Below are 21,899 nucleotides of genomic sequence, written 5' to 3'. Positions count from 1 at the left end.
TGAACCGAGGTAATAATTAAAATTGCTCACCTTAAATATCCACTCTCTCTCATGAAGCATTGTGTGGTTCGTTCAGATGGTTTTCAGATGTAGCACTATTCTAATAACTTTAATATACAATTTAGTTAAAGGATGCTGTTCATAACCATGTTTTTGCCTCCGCTTTATAAACGATGGTGGATATTGTTATTGGATGTATTTAGTGTGAATCAATTTATTAAAATGGCATTTAATATTGACACCCTGATTGAGACCCTCATTATTTTTGTGACAGATAACCACTGCTCTGAGTGCAATATTTATTATCTAATAGTTATATAGTATATTTAAAAAGAAATTGCCTTCCCCAATGGCTTCAATGTAATTACATTAATTAAAGCTACTTTTATTTAGTAGCTTGTGATGTTGCAAACTAATTTCTTTATAGTGTATTGATCAGTAGATTAACAAATTACAGTTTTGAAGTTGCTTCCCAAAGTGCCCTCTTTCTCTCTTCATTTGATTCTGCTCTGTTTTATTTCCTGTAATTGCTTAGTTTGCTCCCTCTTTTCTCAGGTATGGCAGCGACTTTACCCAGAACCCTTGGGGAGTTGCAGCTCTACCGCATCCTTCAGAGAGCCAACCTGCTGTGCTACTACAACGCGTTCATCCAGCAGGGCGGCGACGATGTTCAGCAGCTCTGCGAGGCGGGCGAGGATGAGTTTCTCGAGATAATGGCTCTTGTGGGCATGGCTAGCAAGCCACTGCATGTCAGACGCCTACAGAAAGCTCTGCGCGACTGGGTCACAAACCCCACCCTTTTCAATCAACCTCTCACTTCCCTGCCCGTCTGCAGTATCCCAGTCTACAAGCTGCCTGAGGGGTCACCTACATTGTTGCCTGGTAATGGTGCCAGGGGTGACACCCAAGTCAAAGTGCCCAAGTGTTTGGCAGCTGCCTGTGTGGACCCAGGAAAAGGAGAGGCGGGCAACGGGAGCTCTTCGGCGACTGTTTCACCCCTCCAAAGCGGTAGTGAGCCGCGGTTTTGGGCCAGTCACGGTACAGAGAGTGAGCACAGTCTGTCCCCAGCGGAGCTGAGCTCCCCGTCTTCCCCTCGCGATGGACTTGAGGCACTCGACGCAGCCGCGGTTCAGTCCGTGGCAGAGTGCGTAGAAAGAATTGCACAGACTTTGCCCAAATGTGACCCAGGAGAGGTTAAAGAATTATTAAAGGGCAACAAAAAGCTAGCCAAAATGATCAGCCACATCTTTGATTTGAGTGAAGAGGATCCCCACAGAGAGGAGGAAATCCGCAAATTTAGCGCCATATATGGCAGATTCGACTCTAAGAGAAAAGATGGAAAACACCTGACTCTGCACGAGGTTCGTAATATGGTGCCCTCGCCACTTTGAGTGGCTTTGGTGTTTAAATAAATAACAGGCTTCAAAGTGTGTCTTCCTTGAAGCTGATGTGTGTAATTTCTTTGATGTTAAAATACTTTCTCCTATCCCAGCTTAATGTGCAGAGACAACTATGACCCCATTTACACCTGGTATTAAGATGTGTCTCGGTGATCCAATCACTTGTGGTCTGTCGAGACACATTGCTGTTTACACCTGATCAATTAAATGCATCTCCTGTGACCACTTGTGTTTGCATTTCGAGGTTCTGTGATTTCATGACGACATGAATTAATCACTATGTCAATGTGTTACTGCATGATATTAAAGCGCAACAAAATCAGAAAGACAAAGGAAGTGTTAAAGAACCGACTTGTGGTTTCTCATCGTTGCAGTTGAAATTTAATCTAAGCACAAACGCAACATTTCGAGCAAAACTAGCCATTGTTTTGTGGAGTACCTGTGTCGGTTGGGCTTCAGGTGTGTTTGCTTCTCTTCTGCGTCACTGCATGTTGATATCAGACATGCCGAAAAAGATCTGTGAAGTTCTCGTGCTTGTTTATGTATCCGCTTGTTCAAATTTTACAGTTATTTCTAGGGATGGGACATATGTTGAATTTCGTTATATCACGTACCCAAAAAATTACGAACCACATCAAGGCAAAACTCGATATTATGCACATTGTTTTCTGTCGATGCGATCATAAATGAAATGATCCTTCAAACATCATAATCTCTCTGTCGCTTGATTTTACCTCTACTGCGCTGTTTTCTTCACTGTTTACAAGGTACACACAAGGTCCTTAATGTGCTTAAAGTGCTTGAATAAATCTTTTAGAAATTGAAGTACTGAAATACCTGTAAATCGCCTTGTTTTGTTGAAAAGTGCTTAATTAAAATGGACCATTTCTTCCGTTTAATGTGTGTCCATCAAAGATGAAATCCCGCACTCTACGTTCATTGAATAAAGTTCTGTTCTTTACAGTCAGATAAAAAAGTGAAAAGAAGTATTCATTTTAATCTCACATAGCACAAATGCAATAAACAAACCAAGAAAACTGGAAAACTGTGAGGCAATCATTGAACTTTTAAAGTGACTAACATTTTAGCGCATGTTTATACAAGTACATTTAATCTCAATGTTATTGCTTGTAAATTGTAGGCTCCACATGATTTCATTTTATAATATATATATATATATATATATATATATATATATATATAAAATTTCATGATATAATATTAATTGATAGAATGTATAATTGTTTATTTTTTTAAAAAGTTAAAATGATAATGACAAACAAATTATTAAAAAATAAATATACACTTTCACATACTTTTTAAGGACAGGTTTTGTTCAGTTCAATTGCTTGTTTCGGCATATGATCAGCCTGAATGTAGCCAGCCCACTAATTTTTAAAGGTTAATTTGTTTGATGTTTTCTTATAGTGAAAGGTATATGAGAAAATCTTATTATTTAAACTTAGAGCATTTATATTGTGTATTAAAGAGCTTTATTTTGATGAGAAATTATAATGTGCATTTTGCTTAAAGATTTAAAATAAATAAATAAACAAAAAAATTCTGTCATACTTTGTCATTTAAGTGTTATAATCAAATCGAGATTATATCAAATCGTGAACATCATATTATATATCGAACCGAATCATGAGATAACCATATCGTCCCTTCCCTATTCATTTCCTTTTAAAGCAGCACGTAACCGGCAGTGGTGATTGACAGGTGTATGGTGGTGCTACGCTGTTGTCCACGACGCATTCAGAAATGATTAGCTTTTACACTGAAAATGTGATGTGGTCCCATGCGTTTTTGACTACCTCCGTATGTGGTTACCTCCGATCACAAAACATTTAAGACCCTCATTTATACCTGTATTTAACAACTTGTGATTGGATCACCGGAAACGCCAGGTGATCCTAATACCAGGTGTAAATTGGGTCTATAAGTGAGCCAATTATCTATTAATTTTCCTGAAAACTAAGTGTAAACAGTGCACTTTAAAAACATTGCTCTGCTTGTTTGAGCATCCTGACTAGCCCAAACCAGCAACACTGGCTCAACAAATGGCGTTGACTATCTGTTTTGTTCGACCAATGGAAGATGGGGGGTGTCCGAGAACTCTAAAAGCAATCATTAATGTATTTTTCCAAATACATTTGCTGATGCTATTGGTACAGAAATTACATACTTCAGCTGTACATCCAGGATTAAATTCTGTTATGTGTTATTTATTTTGCTGTGGGGCTGATGTAATTCTTTGTGCAATACTTCAATATCTACAATTGATTATCAAGTTAATATACGTCTCTTCCCATTTCTACGTAGCTGACCGTGAATGAGGCCGCAGCTCAGCTTTGCATGAAGGAGGTGGCATTGCTGACTCGCAGAGATGAGCTTTTTGGACTGGCACGTCAGGTCTCCCGAGAGGTCACCTATAAATACACCTACAGAACCAGCAAGTAAGAACTTTATAAGAGTAATTTCTCAAATCATCCAACACCTGCATTACTAATTTGGATCTTTGGTCCAAACTACGGCCACAGAACTCTGCAGTATGCTAAGCAGAACTGGAGCTCCAGTCATTCACAAAGTTGTACATATCCTCTGCACCTTGAATGTTCATTTATTAAATAATTTGGCTAATTTGAGTATACTTTAATCTTACAATAAGAATGGAGTGTTCTTAGCACTTTTTAAGACATTTTATCATGTTTAAATCCTTTCTGTAGAATTTTCCTCAAAATCAGCACAGAAAAGTTGACAGATTCTGTCTGTTGTTTGTAAAACGAAGGTTGTTTGTGTGTTTGTTTTAATGGATTAAAACTCCGCATGCAGCCCTTTCTACACCTCACATGCGACTGGAGTAATCAGTAATGATGTTTAGCCTTTAAGCCAAGCAGAGAGATAGCTAATACTAATATGCACTGTGAGCAGCTTAGTCTCTGCTCTCTGGTACTCTAAGCCAAGATATCAAGTCGCCTTTGTGCGTGGCTTTTGTGTAGAGGTGTGAAGTACTGCACTGAGGTCTATGGAGACATGCGAACACTCCCACTCCTTTGCATCTAAAGGCACACAGGCCTTATCACACACTCAAAAGCTGACATCCAAAGAGACCGTACAGGTGTTTCCTGGATTACCAGGCTTGCGTGTCAGAGGATGGAAAATTCCATCTGGCATTGCATAATTCCAGTCACTCATTCAAACCTTTTAGTCAAGATTGCATCACAGTCATGGACTGTGTGTTTCAAAAGTTATCTAGGCCAAGTTTTCTTACAATGCATCTTACGTCATAATAAGATTTCCTAAGGACACTCATGAATTAGTATGCAGGTGAAAAGCTACGATGGTTTGAGAAACATGTAAGTACTGTACAGTATTTTTCTCCGATTGTTTTGGAGAAATTCAGCTCATTAGATATTTGTAAATATAGGGTTGCATCAAAGCAAATTGAAATCCTTTTTTGTAAATGCTATTTAATCAAATCCATATTAGTAAAGCTGATTTTAATAATTTTTCCATAATGACGATTATCTGATTATGCTCTCTGATAGGTGGAGATCAGACAAAATCTAATGACATAAAATCAGCATCAAGTTGGGATATTAAAGTTACTATGTTAAATATGTGTGTAATTTCTTTTGATGTTAAAATACTTTCCCCTGTTCCAGCTAAATATGGATAGGCAACTGCAAGTAAGCCATTTGTAGGTTGCCCCCCCCCCCCCAAAAAAGAACAAAATGGTTCTGTGGTGCTTTTAAAACATTGCTCTGTTTGTTTGAGTGTCCTGACTAGCCTGACAGAGCAACACTGGCTCAACAAATGGTGTGAGGTTGATGGTGGAGCAACCTCTTTGACTGACCAATGGAAGACGAAGGGAATATTCAAGAAATCTTTCTAAAACAGTTATTTTTTTGCATTATTTTTGAATTTATTACAGATCACGATGTGGAGACAGAGACGAGCCCTCCCCCAAGAGAATAAAAACTGAGGTGAGGACAACTGCTTCATGATTTCTCAACCTGAACAATCTTTTTTTCATTTTAAATAATCTAAGGGGTACATTTCTATCCAAAATTAAAGGAACAGTTCACAGTAAAATAAAAATTCTGTTGTTATTTACTCACCCTCAAACCTGTGTGCTGTTATTTTTCTGTGGAAAAGAGCTGTTTTTGTATTCCTTAGACAAAATAACAGCATACGGGTTTGGAACGTCATGAAGATGAGTAAATAACGACAGAAATTTCATTTTAGGGTCAAATATTCCTTTAAGGTTCCAACAGAATTTCTCAAGTCTGTTGCACGTTAAACTGTAGTGTTAACACCAATATGCGAGGAAACAATTGTAGGAGGTTGGATTGACACTGGGTGGGTCCAGTGGCTTTTGTTTGCATAGCTGCCTGTCAGCATACTTAACTGTGTGGGAGGGCTTTGCAGGAGCGTGTGGGGTAGCTCCATCAGGACTGCATGTAGTAATGCAGGGGAAAGGGCAAAGTTCAGCATGCAGAAGTTATAAAGCGCTAATGTTCGCAAGCCCGCTCCCTCAATCGCACCATAAATCCATATTTAGCCACCCACAGCTATTTTCTTTCTATAACCTACATGTACGTGATCCGCCCTACACATAGTAATCTTATTGATGTGGTCATTGGTCTGATGAAGAAGCCTTTGTGCTCCACTTTTGTATCTATGGCAGCTGTCCATTTATGGCTCTCTGGTGTCATATTTGATCTCTGTCCAGTTGTTAGATCTTCTGGAAAATTCTAAAGTCCCTCATCTATGCTATGGGCTGGGCTGGTGTCTCAAGATGAGCAGGTATCTCAACTCTGCCCTGGATTCAGTCCACATACTGGCACAGACATGTGACCATCTTGGAAAATCAGTAGTCTCTACCCACTCAGGCTCAAATGAGAAATGAGTATGTCTTTATATCATTATCAGGCAGTGGCAAATTACAAAGCACCTACTCCCCCCCCCCCCCCAATTTGCATTGTTGCTCACTTAATATCACATTTTACCTCACTTTACATCACATTCCCTCACTAGTCATGTGAATGAATAGCAGTGTTGGGGAAGCTACTGTGAAGCTGTACATACTACTCATAATTGAAAGTGTCTAAACTACAGTCATGCTACTCTTTTGAGAAAGTAGTTAGCCAAACTACAAGATATTATAAACATTTAAGCTATTTAATGGGGTCAATACATTTATTTAGACATTTATGTAATAAATGTATTTTTACAGACAGAGCAGTATTTATATGGCACAAAAACATTGAGGATCTCAAACAGGGTGACAGCATTAAACTATGTATACATTTAAACAAAATAAATAAATAAATAAATGGAGTATTTCACTATAAAGAAGAAGACCTACTGTAAATGCCACATGAAAACTTGGAGCTTTGCAGAAACTGTAATGAATCAGTAAATCATTTTATGAAACAAATGAAATTATTTGGACTTCTCGCCACTAAATTTTTTTTGTTTGTTTTTTTTATTTTCTCCCCAATATGGAATGCCCAATTCCCAATGCGCTCTAAGTCCTTGTGGTGGCGTAGTGACTCGCCTCAATCTGGGTGGCAGAGGACGAATCTCAGCTGCATTCGCGTATGAGACTGTCAATCCGCGCATCTTATCACATGGCTTGTTGAGCGCGTTACCATGGAGACATAGTGCGTGTGGAGGCTTCACGAGGCATCCCCGCACAACTCACTATGTGCCCCACCAAGAGCGAGAACCACACATTATAGCAACCATGTGACTCTACCCTCCCTAGCAACCAGGCCAATTTGGTTGCTTTGGAGACCTGGCTGGAGTCACTCAGCACGCCCTGAATTCGAACTCGCAACTCCAGGGGTGGTAGTCAGCGGCCCACTCGCTGAGATACTCAGGGCCCCTCTCACTGCTATATTAAACAAAGAGGGTATAGTTAGCCGAGTGCATTTGATTGTGCCTCAACTCGCTGTGTTCAAAATACATACAACAAAAGACAGCAATCTTGAGTTTTGTTGCAATACTTTGCTACTTGTTGCAAAACGTAGCTTGTTATTGGAAAAGCTAGACTGTTTGGAAAACAGCTAAACTACTGTCATGCTACTGAAAATGTAGTTAAGTTAGTAGTCGCTACATTAGTAGCGTTAGTTGCTCTCAACACAGATGAACAGTTACAACTGTGTTCTTTACATTACAAATTTTTATAATGCAGTAAAGTGGAAAGAACTAATCTCGCTCAGCTCTAGAATAGATTTTCCATGTTTAACCATTTCAAAGTGTCTTACGGTTAATAGCCTCGTGTCTCAAATAAAAAAACAAAAACTTCCCTTCCCCCTCCCCCCCCGCTGTCCCTGTCTGGCCTCGACTCAACCCACACTATACTCCCATTCACACCAGTGAGAATAAGCCGTCTGCCCACACGCACCCAGACAAGGTCCAAATGAGATCTGTTGCGCGCCTACCCATATTCTTGAGGTAGATGTGACATCATTACGTGGGTGCACTCGGAATCACCCACGCCCATGCATTTGCGCAGATACCACAAAGTGAAAAGGGACAGAGTCTGAAGGCACATGCGTATACATGCAGGCACACAGATATATGCACACACCTTTGTCATCTGTAAGCCCTGTAAGATCAGTCTCTATGTCAGAGCAGTATTTATCTGGAACAAAACCAAATGACTCCCTAAAAGAATCAAACTTCCCACTGCTACATATAGTTTGCTACACTACAAACTATTAAACATTGATGTTTAAGCTATTTAAGGGGGCAAAATATTTATAGGTGCTGTATATAACTAATTAGATAATAACAGCAATTTATGTATTTTTATTATCAGAGCAGTATTTATTTATTTAAGGAAGAGGTTGCAGATGAAGCCAAACATGCACAATTTAATGTATAAATACATTTATCATGTATTCAATGTGACATTTGGCGATAACTTCATTCAGAGAGTTCTGTCGGAGGACAGCAATCCAAGGCCAAAAATATTTTAGAAATGAGATCATGTCCATAAAAGGTGGGAAAAGTTGACATTTTTAAAGGTGCACCCAGTAATTTCTTTCTCACAAAAAAAGTTTATCTCCTAAAGACATGAATTGAAATTTTGCAATATATGTAGGAAATCATGAGCACTCACATTAAAATGAAGACTCAGTTATATCAGTGACCTTATAAAAGGTTTTATTCTACATGGAGAGGGTCCACACATGACCAGCTGAATACTACTCGCTTAATCTCAGTAACCATCCTGTTATTTGACACTTTCACTCATTGATTAAAGTAATCATGGCTGACTGTGAAAACTATTGGTTTTAAGCGATGCTGCATCCAATCCGGTGTCAGTGTAAGTCAAAGATGACACAAAGACAAAAGTTACTGAGAGCACCTTTAATTATTGCAGATCTGTATTGAGTTCAGGTTTTGCATTTTCTGTGTAATTTGACATTGTTTGAGAAATAAAGAATCTGCTTTTCATGCGAGTGAAAAGAGCGGTTCAGCAGAAATCAATCTCCGTCCTCATCTTGATATAGCCTATTTGTATGCATATTCCCTTACGAGTGTCATCCACATAAACTGTTGAAACAAGCTAACCAACACTAATATGTCATTTTGTTTCTTTATTTATAAAATAATGGAATTCTAACAAGTTTACTACAAAAATGTGATAATTCGTGATTGACTGCATTTCAGCATTCATTTTCTATGAGTTGACAGGGACACTTACCTCATTGTCATGGCAACGGTTCGCAATGAAGTCAGATTACAACAGACTTTGTTGGAGTTTGTTGAAAAATCACACCAGACTACTCAAACATTCCAAGACCCATCAAATAGAAGGCAACGAACGCCAACAGGGTGAACACACTGATCCAACAAAACCCAACTACTGTTGGATGTTGGTGTTTGTTGTCGTCTGTTGGCATTTGTTGGGGCAGTGTGAACTGGCCTAAAGAGAGAGGGCATGCTTAGCAGAGTGCATTTCATTGGTGCCTCAACAAGCTGCATGCGAAAAAGCAATGTCACAAAAAAACAGCAATGTACTGTGTTGTCGCACAACTCTACTACTTGTGGAAAAATGTAGCTTGTTACTGAAAAAGCTACATTGTTTTGCAAAACAGCTAATCTAAAAATTTGGTAAAGTTATTGGCATTGCTAGTTTACTTAGTTACTCCCCAACACTGAAGAATAGTTGTGTAAATTACATTTGGTTGACCCTTATTGAGGCGGTAGAAGTGACATCATTTATGTGGGTGCACTGAGAATCACTCACGCCCATGCATTTGTGCAGATACCACAAAGCAAAAAGGGGCAGAGTCTTAAGGCACATGCATATACATGCAGACGCACAGACATATGCACACACCTTTGTCTCTAAGCTCCATATGTCACGGAAGAACGAGAGCTGTAACTCAAAGGAGTGGCTCACTGACCTCATTGCTGCTGTATGAGCGTTGGCAAATTTGCGTCAGAACTGTTATTAACAGTTACCTCTCCACCTCAAATCCAACACCCAACTTGTAGTGAAAAGAGAGGAATGTTTTTGGTAGCCATGGGAACCTATGTAAACATTTGAAGTTTTGAAGCTTATCCGTCGTGTAGTAATTTAAACGTAGCAGTATGTCATACAAAATGTTCACTTTGCTAATCCGTTTGTCCAATGATTATACCTCTTTTTATGAAACTCATCCTCAGGGGATTCTTAAGTGCAATCATAGTTTGTGGACCTAAAGTACTGGAGGGGGTCACTTTTAGTTATTACACATACAGTGGTGTCCAAAAGTCTGAGACCACTAGTGACAATGCTTTTATTTTTGCATTTTTCTCATTTAATGCAAAATGTTTAATTAGAAATTATAATAGCAGCCTAAAGGTTTAATTAAAAAATAAACATGAATTTCATAGTTTTTATTATTTAGTATGTCCCCCTTTTGCTTTAAAGGAATGAATATTCCAGTACAAGTTAAGCTCAATCGACAGCATTTGTGACATACTGATTACCACAAAAGTTAATTTTGACTCGTCCCTCCTTTTCTTTAAAAAAAGCAAAAATCGAGGTTATAGTAAGGCACTTACAATGGTAGTGAATAGGGCCAATAAGTAAACAGTATTGCCACAAGACATAACAATACACTCTATTATCATAACATAAATATATATAAATAAATAAAAAATTCCAACATTCTGAATGTCCATGTACTAAAATAAAATATTTGATGCCATGAGTGTACCTTCATTTACTATTACTATTATTTTGAATGGCCATGGAAAATGAAGCAATGTGATAACAATTTTTAATGGTTGCAAAAATTAGTCAGCTAATTTACCTGATGAACTTTCACCTTTTGCTGACCCTTTATGCTTTGCAGAGCTAATGTGTGTTTCGAAATCACTTGCACCTTTATTAGCAACTGACACATAAGTGCCAGCTTTACATGTCATACATTCTGCTTCCCACAGACCTCGACCTGGTCGAAAGAATGGGAATTTTTTTGTGCAAATCTTCTGTAAAATTGCACTTTTGTTTGGGCATTTTTTCCACTCAGCTGTCATTTGCTGCTGCTGTCAAGCAACTGTTTGATGCCGAACACAACAGCGCTTCACGCGTTCGCGGAGAGATTGACAGGCAGGAATTTGGCCAATAGTTGCTGCAATTGTCTTATAATTGACCAATTGGTGTGCAAGAAGGCGGGACTTAAAAAGAGGGGTAAAGCAATGCAAATATGCGCACACACACAATGAAGTATTAGATCAGATCCACATCATAATGCAACTAAAGCCGAATCCCGGACATTTTCACACATTTAGAAATCCCGGCCGGATGCTTTTTTAAGTTCCAAAAAAGAAGACATGTCCAGGAAAAAGAGGACCTATGGTCACCCTAGATCAAAGGGAAATAACAATTGCATGTTATCTGTGCAGGAGGGCTGTTTTGACCTCCAGGAGGCACTACAGGCCATTCACATGCGCCAGGAGACACTTAAAGAGCAGCTAGCCCATGCCAGGTCCAAGGGCGAAGAGACAGTTGGGCGGAACATCCAGGTAACTGACTGCATTATGAAATTGTGTGTGTGTGTGCAGTGTGTTTGTGTGTGGGAGAGGAATGCTTTTAGGCGCCTAGCTGACTCCGTCATCATGTCTGTCTACCACCACAGGACTCGCTTTGGTATCCTATCACAAAGGTTTTCAGGTCAAAGCTCAAAGTATTTCACCTGTCTGTCTGACCATACTGTATGACCTATTTTTGGTTGACTAATTAAATATATGAATGGCCAATGGTTATACATTTTTGAATGCATTACTGATCAAAAAGACTTGTATGAGTAAGACCTATGATTGTCAGTGCTTTTTTTTTAAGAATTGTTCTCCCCTAGGAAAACTCACCAATGAGATGTCTTTAGTATCTCAACTGGTTCTTCTAGAGATTAAAGGTGCACTCAGTAATTTTTCCTCACTGAAAAAGTTTTACTCCTAAAGAAATGAATTGTAATTTTTGAATCATATGTATAAAATCATGAGCACTCACATGAGATGAGGACTCCAGTCATATCAGTAACCTTATAGAAGTTGTTTTATTCTACACGGAGGGGGTCCCCTCATGGGGGCTGCCATGTTAGGATCACATGACCAGCTGAATACTACTTAATCTCAGTAACTGCCCTGTTATTGGACACTTTCACTTTTGGGTGAAATTAATCATGGCTGACTGTGGGACTACAAACTGAATAGCTCTGTGTCACACACTGTGATTTGCCAAAATAACAATACCTGCTATTAAAGATTACAATATAAACTCTTTTTCAAATATATCAAATTATGTGAGCTATACTATCCACATTACTTCTATAGCTCCAAACTCTCTGTCAACAATTGTCTCATTTGTGTCTGTTTTTATTTTAAGCAACAAAAAGTCAAAGGAACTTTAAGAGAGCATATGAGACAAAGTTGAAGCTTAAATGCAACATGTGGGCTGAGCTATGAAAGAGCAACCTCTTAGCATTTTAAATTTAAAGTATTTTCTCTATAATGATTCAGTATTTTCAATAGACAGACTGACACAATGCACAATGTTTCAGAAACATCAGTTTAATTTTTGTGTTCTCTTATTAAAAGAGAAAACGTGTCATTTTGTAACTGAAAAACATCTTCCTGTGTAAAAAAAACAAACAAAAAAAAAACAGTAAAAGTTTGGTTTGTTTGCCACTTTAGATGGCATATTATTGCACATGTAGGAGGGGTGTTAATGGAATGAATCAAGCTCTAAGCACTGTGCGGTTTTAAAATAATAATCTTGATCTTCATTAGCAGAATCGTGTCACTTTTAGACAGAAATGAGATAGATTTGCCAGGATACCAAAGTCTGCAATCACAAGTCAGATATGTCAATATGAACTCATATTTATCATCAAAATCTTCCAATGGCCAAATTATGTAGACTGTGCAATCCACATTAATTTTACCGCTCTGTACTTGGTGTTCTGTATGTCAACAATTGACAAATTTGCGCCTATATTTATTTCTCCAAAGTATTTTAGAGAAAACGTTGCTACTTAAATGAAACATACTGTAAGTGAAAACTCTGTGCTATGAAAGAGCAACCTCTGAGCAATAAAATATTCCTCAGAGTACTGTAGTATATTCATAATGAAATGTTTATAGTAATTGTAAACCCTGATTCACATTCAAATGTGAATGAAGAGCAGTTGTAAATGAGATTTTTAGACTGTAGTCATAGGGTTTTGTTTATGGTCAATTTTGTTTTGTGTCACCAGTATTTTTGTGAATGTTGAATATCTGAAATCATTTCTGTCACACTGTATGTATGATACTATACACATCCGCCTGTCTGACTCCCTGCTGTCTGTGCATATTATAGATTCAGCTGGAGCGTCTGTTGGCCAAACAGATGGAGATACTGCATGATGCCGCAGCTCAGGACAGACTGCAGGCTCTAGAGTGGAGGGTTCCACCAGGTCCATACAAACACAGTGCGGAAAGGCAGAAGAGCAATGGGGTTTCCACAGACAAAAGTGCTGAACAGGGTGAGTTTGTGCTATTTGTCATGTAGCAGATGCTTTTTATTCAAAGAAACTTGCTGTGCATCATTTGCAAGGACAGTCCTTGTAGAGCAAGTCCCAATGGACTATACTTTATCCAGCAAAGCAATTTAACACAGTGGTTCTCAAATAGTGGGTTGCGATGCAAAAATGGGTCGCAGGGCTGTTCTTGCAAATGACAAAAGAGATCTCTTTAAGATCTTAGTTGTTTCTCCTAGAAAGAAATTTGATTAAATAAAGAGTAATGGAGACTTTTGCTTAAACATTTTCCCCTGAGAAATGTGTGTTCAAGAACAGATTTTACATTTTGTGCACAAATTCGCCACAATATCAAATTCTACAACAAAATGTCAAAGGTTTCAGTATGAACTCAAACATCAAATCAAATTTGTCCAAGATCAAATTATCTGAGCTATGCATTCCAGATTAATTTGATAGTTCTGTACTTGTTTCTACATTATTTACATCATGTATATACAACAACTGTCAAACGAAAGACAAAGTTAATACATCAATTTAACCGAGATCTCCAATAAGTCTCCTGAGATATGAAAGAATTTAATTTTTAGGGAAGAGAAAAGCTTCCCAAATCTTTCGTTTTTGACATCAAAGGCCTTGCGTCCAATCAAACTCTATATTTTTGTGACAATTCTTATGTCATTTTATTAGAAGCTAGCCATATAAGGCAGATGCCAGCATGGAGAGGTTACGTAACATGCCCTCATCCTCGAAAACCATGAAAAAAACTATGCAAGGAAAAATAAAATAAAACCCAGACTATATTTAATACAGGTTCACTTGCAGCATGGATAAACTTGTGGTGTCCCTCAGGGCTCTGTTCTTGGCCCTTTGCTTTTTAATATTTACATGCTTCCCCTCTGTCATATTATTCACTGTTATGGCCTTAGCTATCACTGTTACGCTGATGACCTGCAAATCTAATTATCTGCCCATTCTGAAATTGCCCTCCCACTCTATTTACATAATTCCTATATAAATTATATCAAGATCTGGTTGCACTCAAATTGTCACAAATTCACCACCATATCCAATGTAAAATCTGGGTCCTCCTGAAGCTATACCAGCAGAGAACCACTGATTTAATACACACTATGTAATAGCATTTACGGAGTTAAAAAAGAAAAGAAAACATTTTCATGACTCCCTACAAAAAAACAAAACAGCTATTATTACCACAAGAAAAGCAGACAAACTGTCATTCAATCTTGATTGACCATCCAGATAATTGTTGTACCGGTGAAGCGTTTCAGTTGTTTTTCTCAGATAATTAAGTCACTCGTTTCTCCTGTTCCAGAATTATTATTTTTTTCTCGTTTCTTATTGGCACTCTCATTTCTGGCGCTCATCTGGCAGCTGCAGGTGGAGGCAGGATTGGGGGTGTCAGGGAGGGAGTTGAGGGGGGCATATGAACAGAGCTCTGCGTTTTGCTGCTAATATTAACGCCTCAGACTTTAGTTCATTTTAACCCTTGTGCTGGTTGGTATGTGATGAGAAGTACTGCATGTACACTGAATCTGATCACTGATTATCCGTATCACAGTACAGGTACAGATGTTTACAAATGTACAAGGGGTTTTTGCATTACAAAGTAGTAGTGGTTGACCATGTTTTGTTTTTTTAATGGCCAATTACAAATATCTAGAGATACCAGATAACCCAGACAGGGTGAACAGGTCTTTTGCAATAATGATAATCTGGTTGTAAAATATCCAGCTTATTACATGGCTGCTTACCACATAAATAAATAAATGGACATGGCATACTGATTTTAAATTGTTATTGTTTAAATGATTGAAATTATATTATTATATTTATTGCATTTATTGATTTATTATGTAAGAAAAAAGAGACCTGTGGGAGTGGGAGACATGAGCTTACTAGCACAGCTATGTAAAGAAATTGGTTGTCTGGAACAAGTCAGTTATATGGTTTAGTGGTCATTATACAGAAATATGTAACTGCAGAGTGCCACGATTGACCAGTCAGAATTAAGAATTCCAGAGAGCCATGTAATAGTATAATTTAATGATAACAAATATGATGTACACAAATGTACAAATTTAAATTAATGCTTATTTTACACAATATTTAGTCAAAAGGCTGACCACTTTAAATAATTGGACAAGTAGGCACAGTTATCAGCCGATAATTTGCAAAAATTGGCTGATTAAACGGCCTTTACACATTATTTGCTCAAAGGGCTAACCTCTTCATTTAATCAGCGAAGCAGGCACAATGATCGACCAATGCCTATAATCTGCAAATATTGTCCGATTAAACAGCCTTGCTGATATCTCTCTCTATCACTATTACAAACCAAAAAAACTCTAGGGAAACTACATAATCATCCTTTATTTCTCCAGTTTAATTTGACACTGTGCTAAGTATTCATTATAATTATTTGTCGTCCTGATTTACGGTTTCACATTGCGTTAACAGAGTGCTCTCCCTCCCCATCTCTGAGAATAGCTCCTTCATGAACTCTCGGAGTATATGATCTCTCTCAGCTCCTTAATATCCCATGTGTTCTCAAAACTCCATAATGGGCGGACGGTATCTAGGGAGAGGGAGAGAGAGAAAGAGAGAGAGAGAGAGAGAGAGAGAGAGATCTGTTCCTCTCTGGCCTTGACTGTCCCTCAGCAGGTAGGGTTTTACAGAACTGAATCAGTGTTGTTGTTAATTAAAGAGTAACGAGTTAAAGGGATATCTCACCCAAAAATGTTCACCCTCTTGTCATTCCAAACTCATTTGACATTCTTTCTTCCATGGAACACAAAAGGAGATACAATGGCCCAAAAAGGTTTTTTAACACTTAAGCCACACTTAAAAATGCATGAATTTCTTTGCATTATATAACAAAACATCAAACCAAGTGCCATTTATTTTGACCAAAAGTGGCACAAGCACAATTTTCAAGCAAAAGATTTAGCAAAAAGAAGTTTAGGCTGTCCCTGATCCTCATTCACTTTCATTATGTAGAAAAGAGGAGCTAGAAAACCCCTTTTATGTTCCATGCATGGAAGCAAGTCAAATGGATTTGAAACGTGACATGATGATGATTAAATGATGACAGAATTTTCATTTTTGGCTGAACTATTCCTTTAAGGTAAAAATGAAAGACATTAGTCATGACGCTGTGCCGTGCTGATGTTGTCAGTAAACCCAAAATGAGATCAGCCAGCCAGGGATAGAGGAGGTTAATGTGCTATGTGAAACAAGGAGGAGGCAAACACAGAGGTGTATACTCTTAATGCAACCTGCATTCAACGTGCTTCAAGCTGCATCTGTTGTCCTCAGGCTATTACACTGTGTGTTGGCAGGCTGCAGTTGAAGGAGAGGTGCATTTGTATCAAATGAAGATCAGTTGCATGCGTTACTGAGAGTATTGTGCTGAGTATTTCTAGTAGGCGGAATGCTTGTCTCGTAGCATTTGTTTTTTATGCGACGCTCTGTAATGAACATAATAATGCAGGACTGCATTTTGTTAATGGGCAATCATGAATACAGTTGCAAGGTGAAAAGAGTGTTAAAGTGTTAAAGATGCACTTGATAATTTATTCCTCATTAAAAAAGTTTTATACATAAAGAAATGAATAGCACTTTTCATAAATGATGTACTCTCACATTAAATGAAGACTCAAGTCATATCAGCACGGTCATGAAAAACCTGACTGTATAGTAGAGTAAAACTTACTCACAAGCCATAGTGATGTCTGATTTGTGATGAAATTGTTCTCTTGAGTCAATGAATAGGTCAAAGCAGTTCACAAATCAGTCTGAATGATTCATTAGGGAATCACTGACCCCGTTTCCATGCACTTAAGAAAACTCCTTATTCCAGGGTTTTTGCAGAAAGTGGTGTTCTGAAACATCATGTATGCCGTTTTCCTTGCGCTGTTTAACAGATTAAGAGAAAGCAGTTCAACACACTTAGGTTTTTGCCAGAGAAATCTGCTTATGTGGCCATTCAAACTCATAAGCCGTGTTCTTGTAGGTTCTTGAAGAGTGTGCACGTGCATATGCACTCAAGTGCACCAGGGGAACCCCGGATATGATGTAAGAGGGACACTCCACTATACAACACAGCAGCAAATAAAGCGAAGCAACGGAGAATATAAAATGGCAAAGTCATCCTCAGACACAGTGTTCGTTATTTACACTAGCGCCCCGGCAAAATAACGTTATATCACCTTGTTGCAGACAAAGCTGCTTTCTGACCGAGCTGCATGTATACAAGAGTAAAGAGTATGCCGTTTACACAGTGCATGTAAACGCAAACGCTTTCGTGCCTTTCTCGCAATAAACGTTTTTTAGTTGTGAACAAGCTCAGTATGAATGAAAATGATTTTAAAAAGTCTTTATCCAGCAATCCTAAATCACTGAAAAGGTAAGAGAAAATTCATGGAATTTCATTGGTCAAAAAGTTGAATTTTACATAGAGCGGGTCGCCTCATGTGTACATCACAGGATTACATTTTCTCAAATTATCTCAGTAACACCTATATTATCAGACATTCAATTTCACTCAATGAATAAATTAATTGTTGTTCTCTGCTAATAGCGCATTTTTACAATAGCATCAGGAATTGAAAACATTTGCTGCATGGACACTGCTAGTTGTCAGTATAAGTCCAAGACAACTGCCATGTTAACCAGTACAATATTAAAGGAATATTCCGGGTTCAATACAAGTAAAGCTCAATTGACAGTATTTGTGGTATAATGTTGATTATCACTAAAATTTATTTCAACTCAAATCTGTGTTAAAAATCTGTGTTAAAGTATGGCACTTAAAATGAAGGTGAATGGGGCCGATCTTTAAACATTAAAATACTTACTGTTTTAAAAGTATTGCTTTTTAAAGAAAAAGAGGGTTGAGTTGAAATTATGTTTTGTGATAATCAACATTATGCCAAAGATGCTGTTGATTTAGTTTAATTTGTATATGTATGAAATATTCCTTTTAAAAGAAATGATACACCTGTAAAATGAGAGGGTTGTCTCTGACATTGCTTATGTATTGTATATGTATATGTATGTGTGTGTGTGTGTGTGGGTCTTTGAAGGAGAGAGGCCGCTGAATCTGAGGGTGACCAGCCAGAGGACAAGTGCATCAGAGGGAGAGACGCCTCTTGGAAAGCAGCTGGCCAAAGAGTTAAAGAGGCATCATCAAGCTAATACTGAGAGCAAGATATCAGCAGCCACAGGTGTGTATTAAAAGGAACCTAGTGAACTGCTGAGCTCATTCAGTACAGAAAAATTACGATATCTGTTTTATGCTTTTTAAAAGAATCTCATTATTAGCATAGCAACATGCAAACACCAAACTCTTTTGAAAGTCTCAGACTATGTTTTCCAGTTGATGCATTTATTACACATTATCTCACAAACATACACCCTAAAACCATGAACACAATAGTGCTCCATGATCGACTTAAAGCTATGAACTTGATTTTAATATATCATATTTGCCATTGACCACTTAAAGGGATAGTTCACCCAAAAATACAAATTCTGACATTTTTTACTCACCTGCATGACTTTCTTTCTTCAGTGGAACACAAAAAGCGATGTAAGGCAGAATGTTAGGGATTGACAACCTTAGTCACCATTCACTTTCATTGCAAAAAACAAATGCTATTAAAGTAAATGGTGACTGAGGCTAACTCTTAATCTTTTTCCAGAAAACGGAGGAGACACATCTTCACGCGCCCTCAACCTCTCAGAGAAGAAGACCATCAAATCAGAGCCGGAGGATTCCAGATAGCAACCCGGAATTCTTTTTTGTTTTTAAACCTATAACAATATATACGTCGTCTGTCAGTGAATACTAAACAAGCACAACTACAGTAGAGCCTTAACAACCAATGTTGCCTCAAAATAGAGTTTATTTTAGTTTCTCTCCATTTTTGTTTTTGCCAAAGCACCTAGAGCCCTTATTTTCATTCTCCTGAGTAGATGTACACTGTTTGTGCTGTCACTGACTGTACTTGTTCACTAGCTCTACTCACTTGTTTTTTTTTCTGTTCATGCTTTCTATCTCCAGTTGGTGTGGACCATGATGTCCGCTATTTGTACATATATTTGTTACACAGAAAATGTTTGTTTGAAAACAATGTTATTTAAATACAGTATGTGTTGTATGTATTGTATATATGAATACATGTAAAATGGGGAGGGACGCAGTGTTGTCGTCTTAAAATGTTCAGTACACAACTGTTTGTTGTCACCTATTTAAGTGAGCCTTCTGAATTGAATTTCCCTTTATGGGAGAATAGCTAGTTGACTTTTACTCCGTCAGGGTTTCTGATAGCAATGCTAGTGAATCTGAATTTACAAGTCTCCTATGGTGCTATGGTTATATTTACTTACTCACAGAGAGATACAGTGGTACTAACAGATTGCTATTTAAACACTGAAATCTTTGAACACATAAAAAATTGTTTTCTTAATCACTATTTTTGTCTTGTTTTTCAGTAAAAAGAAGCAAACTTGTGTTAAGATAACAAGACTTGTTATTTTCTTTGTTTTAAGCGTAAACCTCACTAAATTTTCGTAGCGTTTTGCTTAAAACAAGAAAAAACTATTTGCTAGAAAAGTTTTCATATCTAATACACTTTTTTCTTAAGTAAGTTTAAGGATGTTTAAATACAAGACAAAAATACTGAGATGGTAAATGATTTAATAAACCAGATATTTGGTTTCCTTGTTATTGTGAATGAATAGTAATGCCTGATTTATTCCTATTAAGATATTAAGCACAATTCATATATTTCATCGTACTTTCTACATTCTTACGAGTGAAACCAAAAAAATACTAAAATTGTAAAGCATGTCTGTGAAATAACAATTCTACTCCATAACATTAGAAAAATAGTAGTGTAAATAGTTTAAAATGACTGGATTTGATAACAGGGCACATCACTGCACCATTTCCGTCTTTATCATAATCACGTAATCTATTGTAATTATGAATATTTAGTAGTAGAGCAATACCGGGTAGCTGTTGTCACTCAACTCAGTGAAAGTGTCTAGGTGTCCCAACCACAGAGGATATTCACTGTACAGTATTTCTACTCCGTTTATTAGTGTAAACATAGTCTTAGATTCAGCTAACGTGCAAATGTATGTGAAACTGATATGCACTAGTGTTTTATTCTAAAGGCATTTTTAGAATTTGCATCCTATTGCTCAACATTTCTTGTGTTTCTCAATGGTGATATATGTTTTTGTAAGACTTGTACCGTGATATCTGCCTATCATTGGTTTGGCCTTGATTCAAACTCTTTGTGTAGTTTTAGAGTACCATGTAAGGTGAAGTAGGCACAAGATAATCAGGTTTTCCACAGTTATATGTCTGTAATGCACCGGTCAAGCTGTTATATATAATCTGTATTTGTGTTGATGACAAATACCTCTTTCTGTCGGTATTGGTGACCGATTTTAACATTCTGATCATACACTTCAGTATTTTGAGGGAATGTGGGAGATGTTGTCTGAGCTTTTATTTTTTTAGGATTACTTTCAGAGATGAAAGAGACCTTAAGTATGCAAAATCGTTCTTAATTTAAGTGCCATTTTAAACCTATTTTTGAAATTGTGGTAGGCGAGTGATAAGTGTGGTGATATGTTGAAGTATTACATTGCATATGATAAAGACGAGCGTTATAACGGCAGATTATTAAATATCTGATGATTGTGTTCAACTTTTTGCCTTAGTTTAAAGCATTCCACATTAAGATGTTCAGTTAACTGAGTGCTGTTTTGGTGGAAGTTTATTTTGGATGTTTGTTTTCGGTGGAACGGAAAATGAGAATTGGAAGTTGTATGACAATTGAGACTTCAAGGGATAATTTAACCAAAAAGGAAAAGTCTGTCATTATTTTGTCACCCTTATGTCCTTGGCATTGTGTTTAATATCTCCTTTTGTGTTCCATGCAAAAAGAGAGTCATATGGGTGAGTAAATAATGACAGAATTTTAATTTTTGGGTTAAAGCCTTGGCAATATTAAGTTCTCTAAGAAAACTGAAACAAATTTGGTTGTTGAAAACAGTAATGTGCTCAGTTTGACAAAGAAAAAAAGCTAATATATCTGATTGGACCTCACTGATTACACCGTTACCAATGACCTATATAACAAGACATATCTAGAAGCCTACCTTTTTCCTTACTTGTTACTGTCTCTAACCATTTACAGAACATGATCAGTCTTTCTCCTCTCTTTGTACTTGCTTTGTATAATAGACTTATGCATCTTGGACTGTGGGATGAAACTGTGTTGTCGGTAGAACTTGTTCTCATCACTTTTGAGTAGAGAGTACATTAGCATATGCATACAGTAGTCCTGCACATATTGTTTTGTAAACACTAATATATTTAATTTGTTATACCGCACATGAACATTAAACTCTATTTTTTTGA

General features: G+C 37.4%; 1 protein-coding gene across 1 annotated transcript in view; it reads left to right on the top strand.

Annotated features, from left to right (window-relative positions):
- The window catches only part of LOC127447401 (NGFI-A-binding protein 1-like), a 27,642-nt gene extending 5,743 nt beyond the window's left edge, over positions 1-21,899 (top strand). The window contains exons 2-8 of the mRNA XM_051709272.1: positions 556-1,361; positions 3,726-3,859; positions 5,338-5,389; positions 11,322-11,441; positions 13,276-13,441; positions 18,544-18,684; positions 19,162-21,899. Coding sequence (XP_051565232.1) covers positions 558-1,361; positions 3,726-3,859; positions 5,338-5,389; positions 11,322-11,441; positions 13,276-13,441; positions 18,544-18,684; positions 19,162-19,244 — 1,500 coding nt within the window. The 5' untranslated portion in view covers positions 556-557 and the 3' untranslated portion in view covers positions 19,245-21,899. The remainder of the gene's footprint in view (positions 1-555; positions 1,362-3,725; positions 3,860-5,337; positions 5,390-11,321; positions 11,442-13,275; positions 13,442-18,543; positions 18,685-19,161) is intronic.

This window comes from Myxocyprinus asiaticus, chromosome 10 (assembly GCF_019703515.2).
Source record: "Myxocyprinus asiaticus isolate MX2 ecotype Aquarium Trade chromosome 10, UBuf_Myxa_2, whole genome shotgun sequence".
NCBI classification, from domain to species: domain Eukaryota; kingdom Metazoa; phylum Chordata; class Actinopteri; order Cypriniformes; family Catostomidae; genus Myxocyprinus; species Myxocyprinus asiaticus.
The sequence above is the reverse complement of the archived record's forward strand: the minus strand, read 5'-3'. Positions and strand labels throughout refer to the sequence as shown.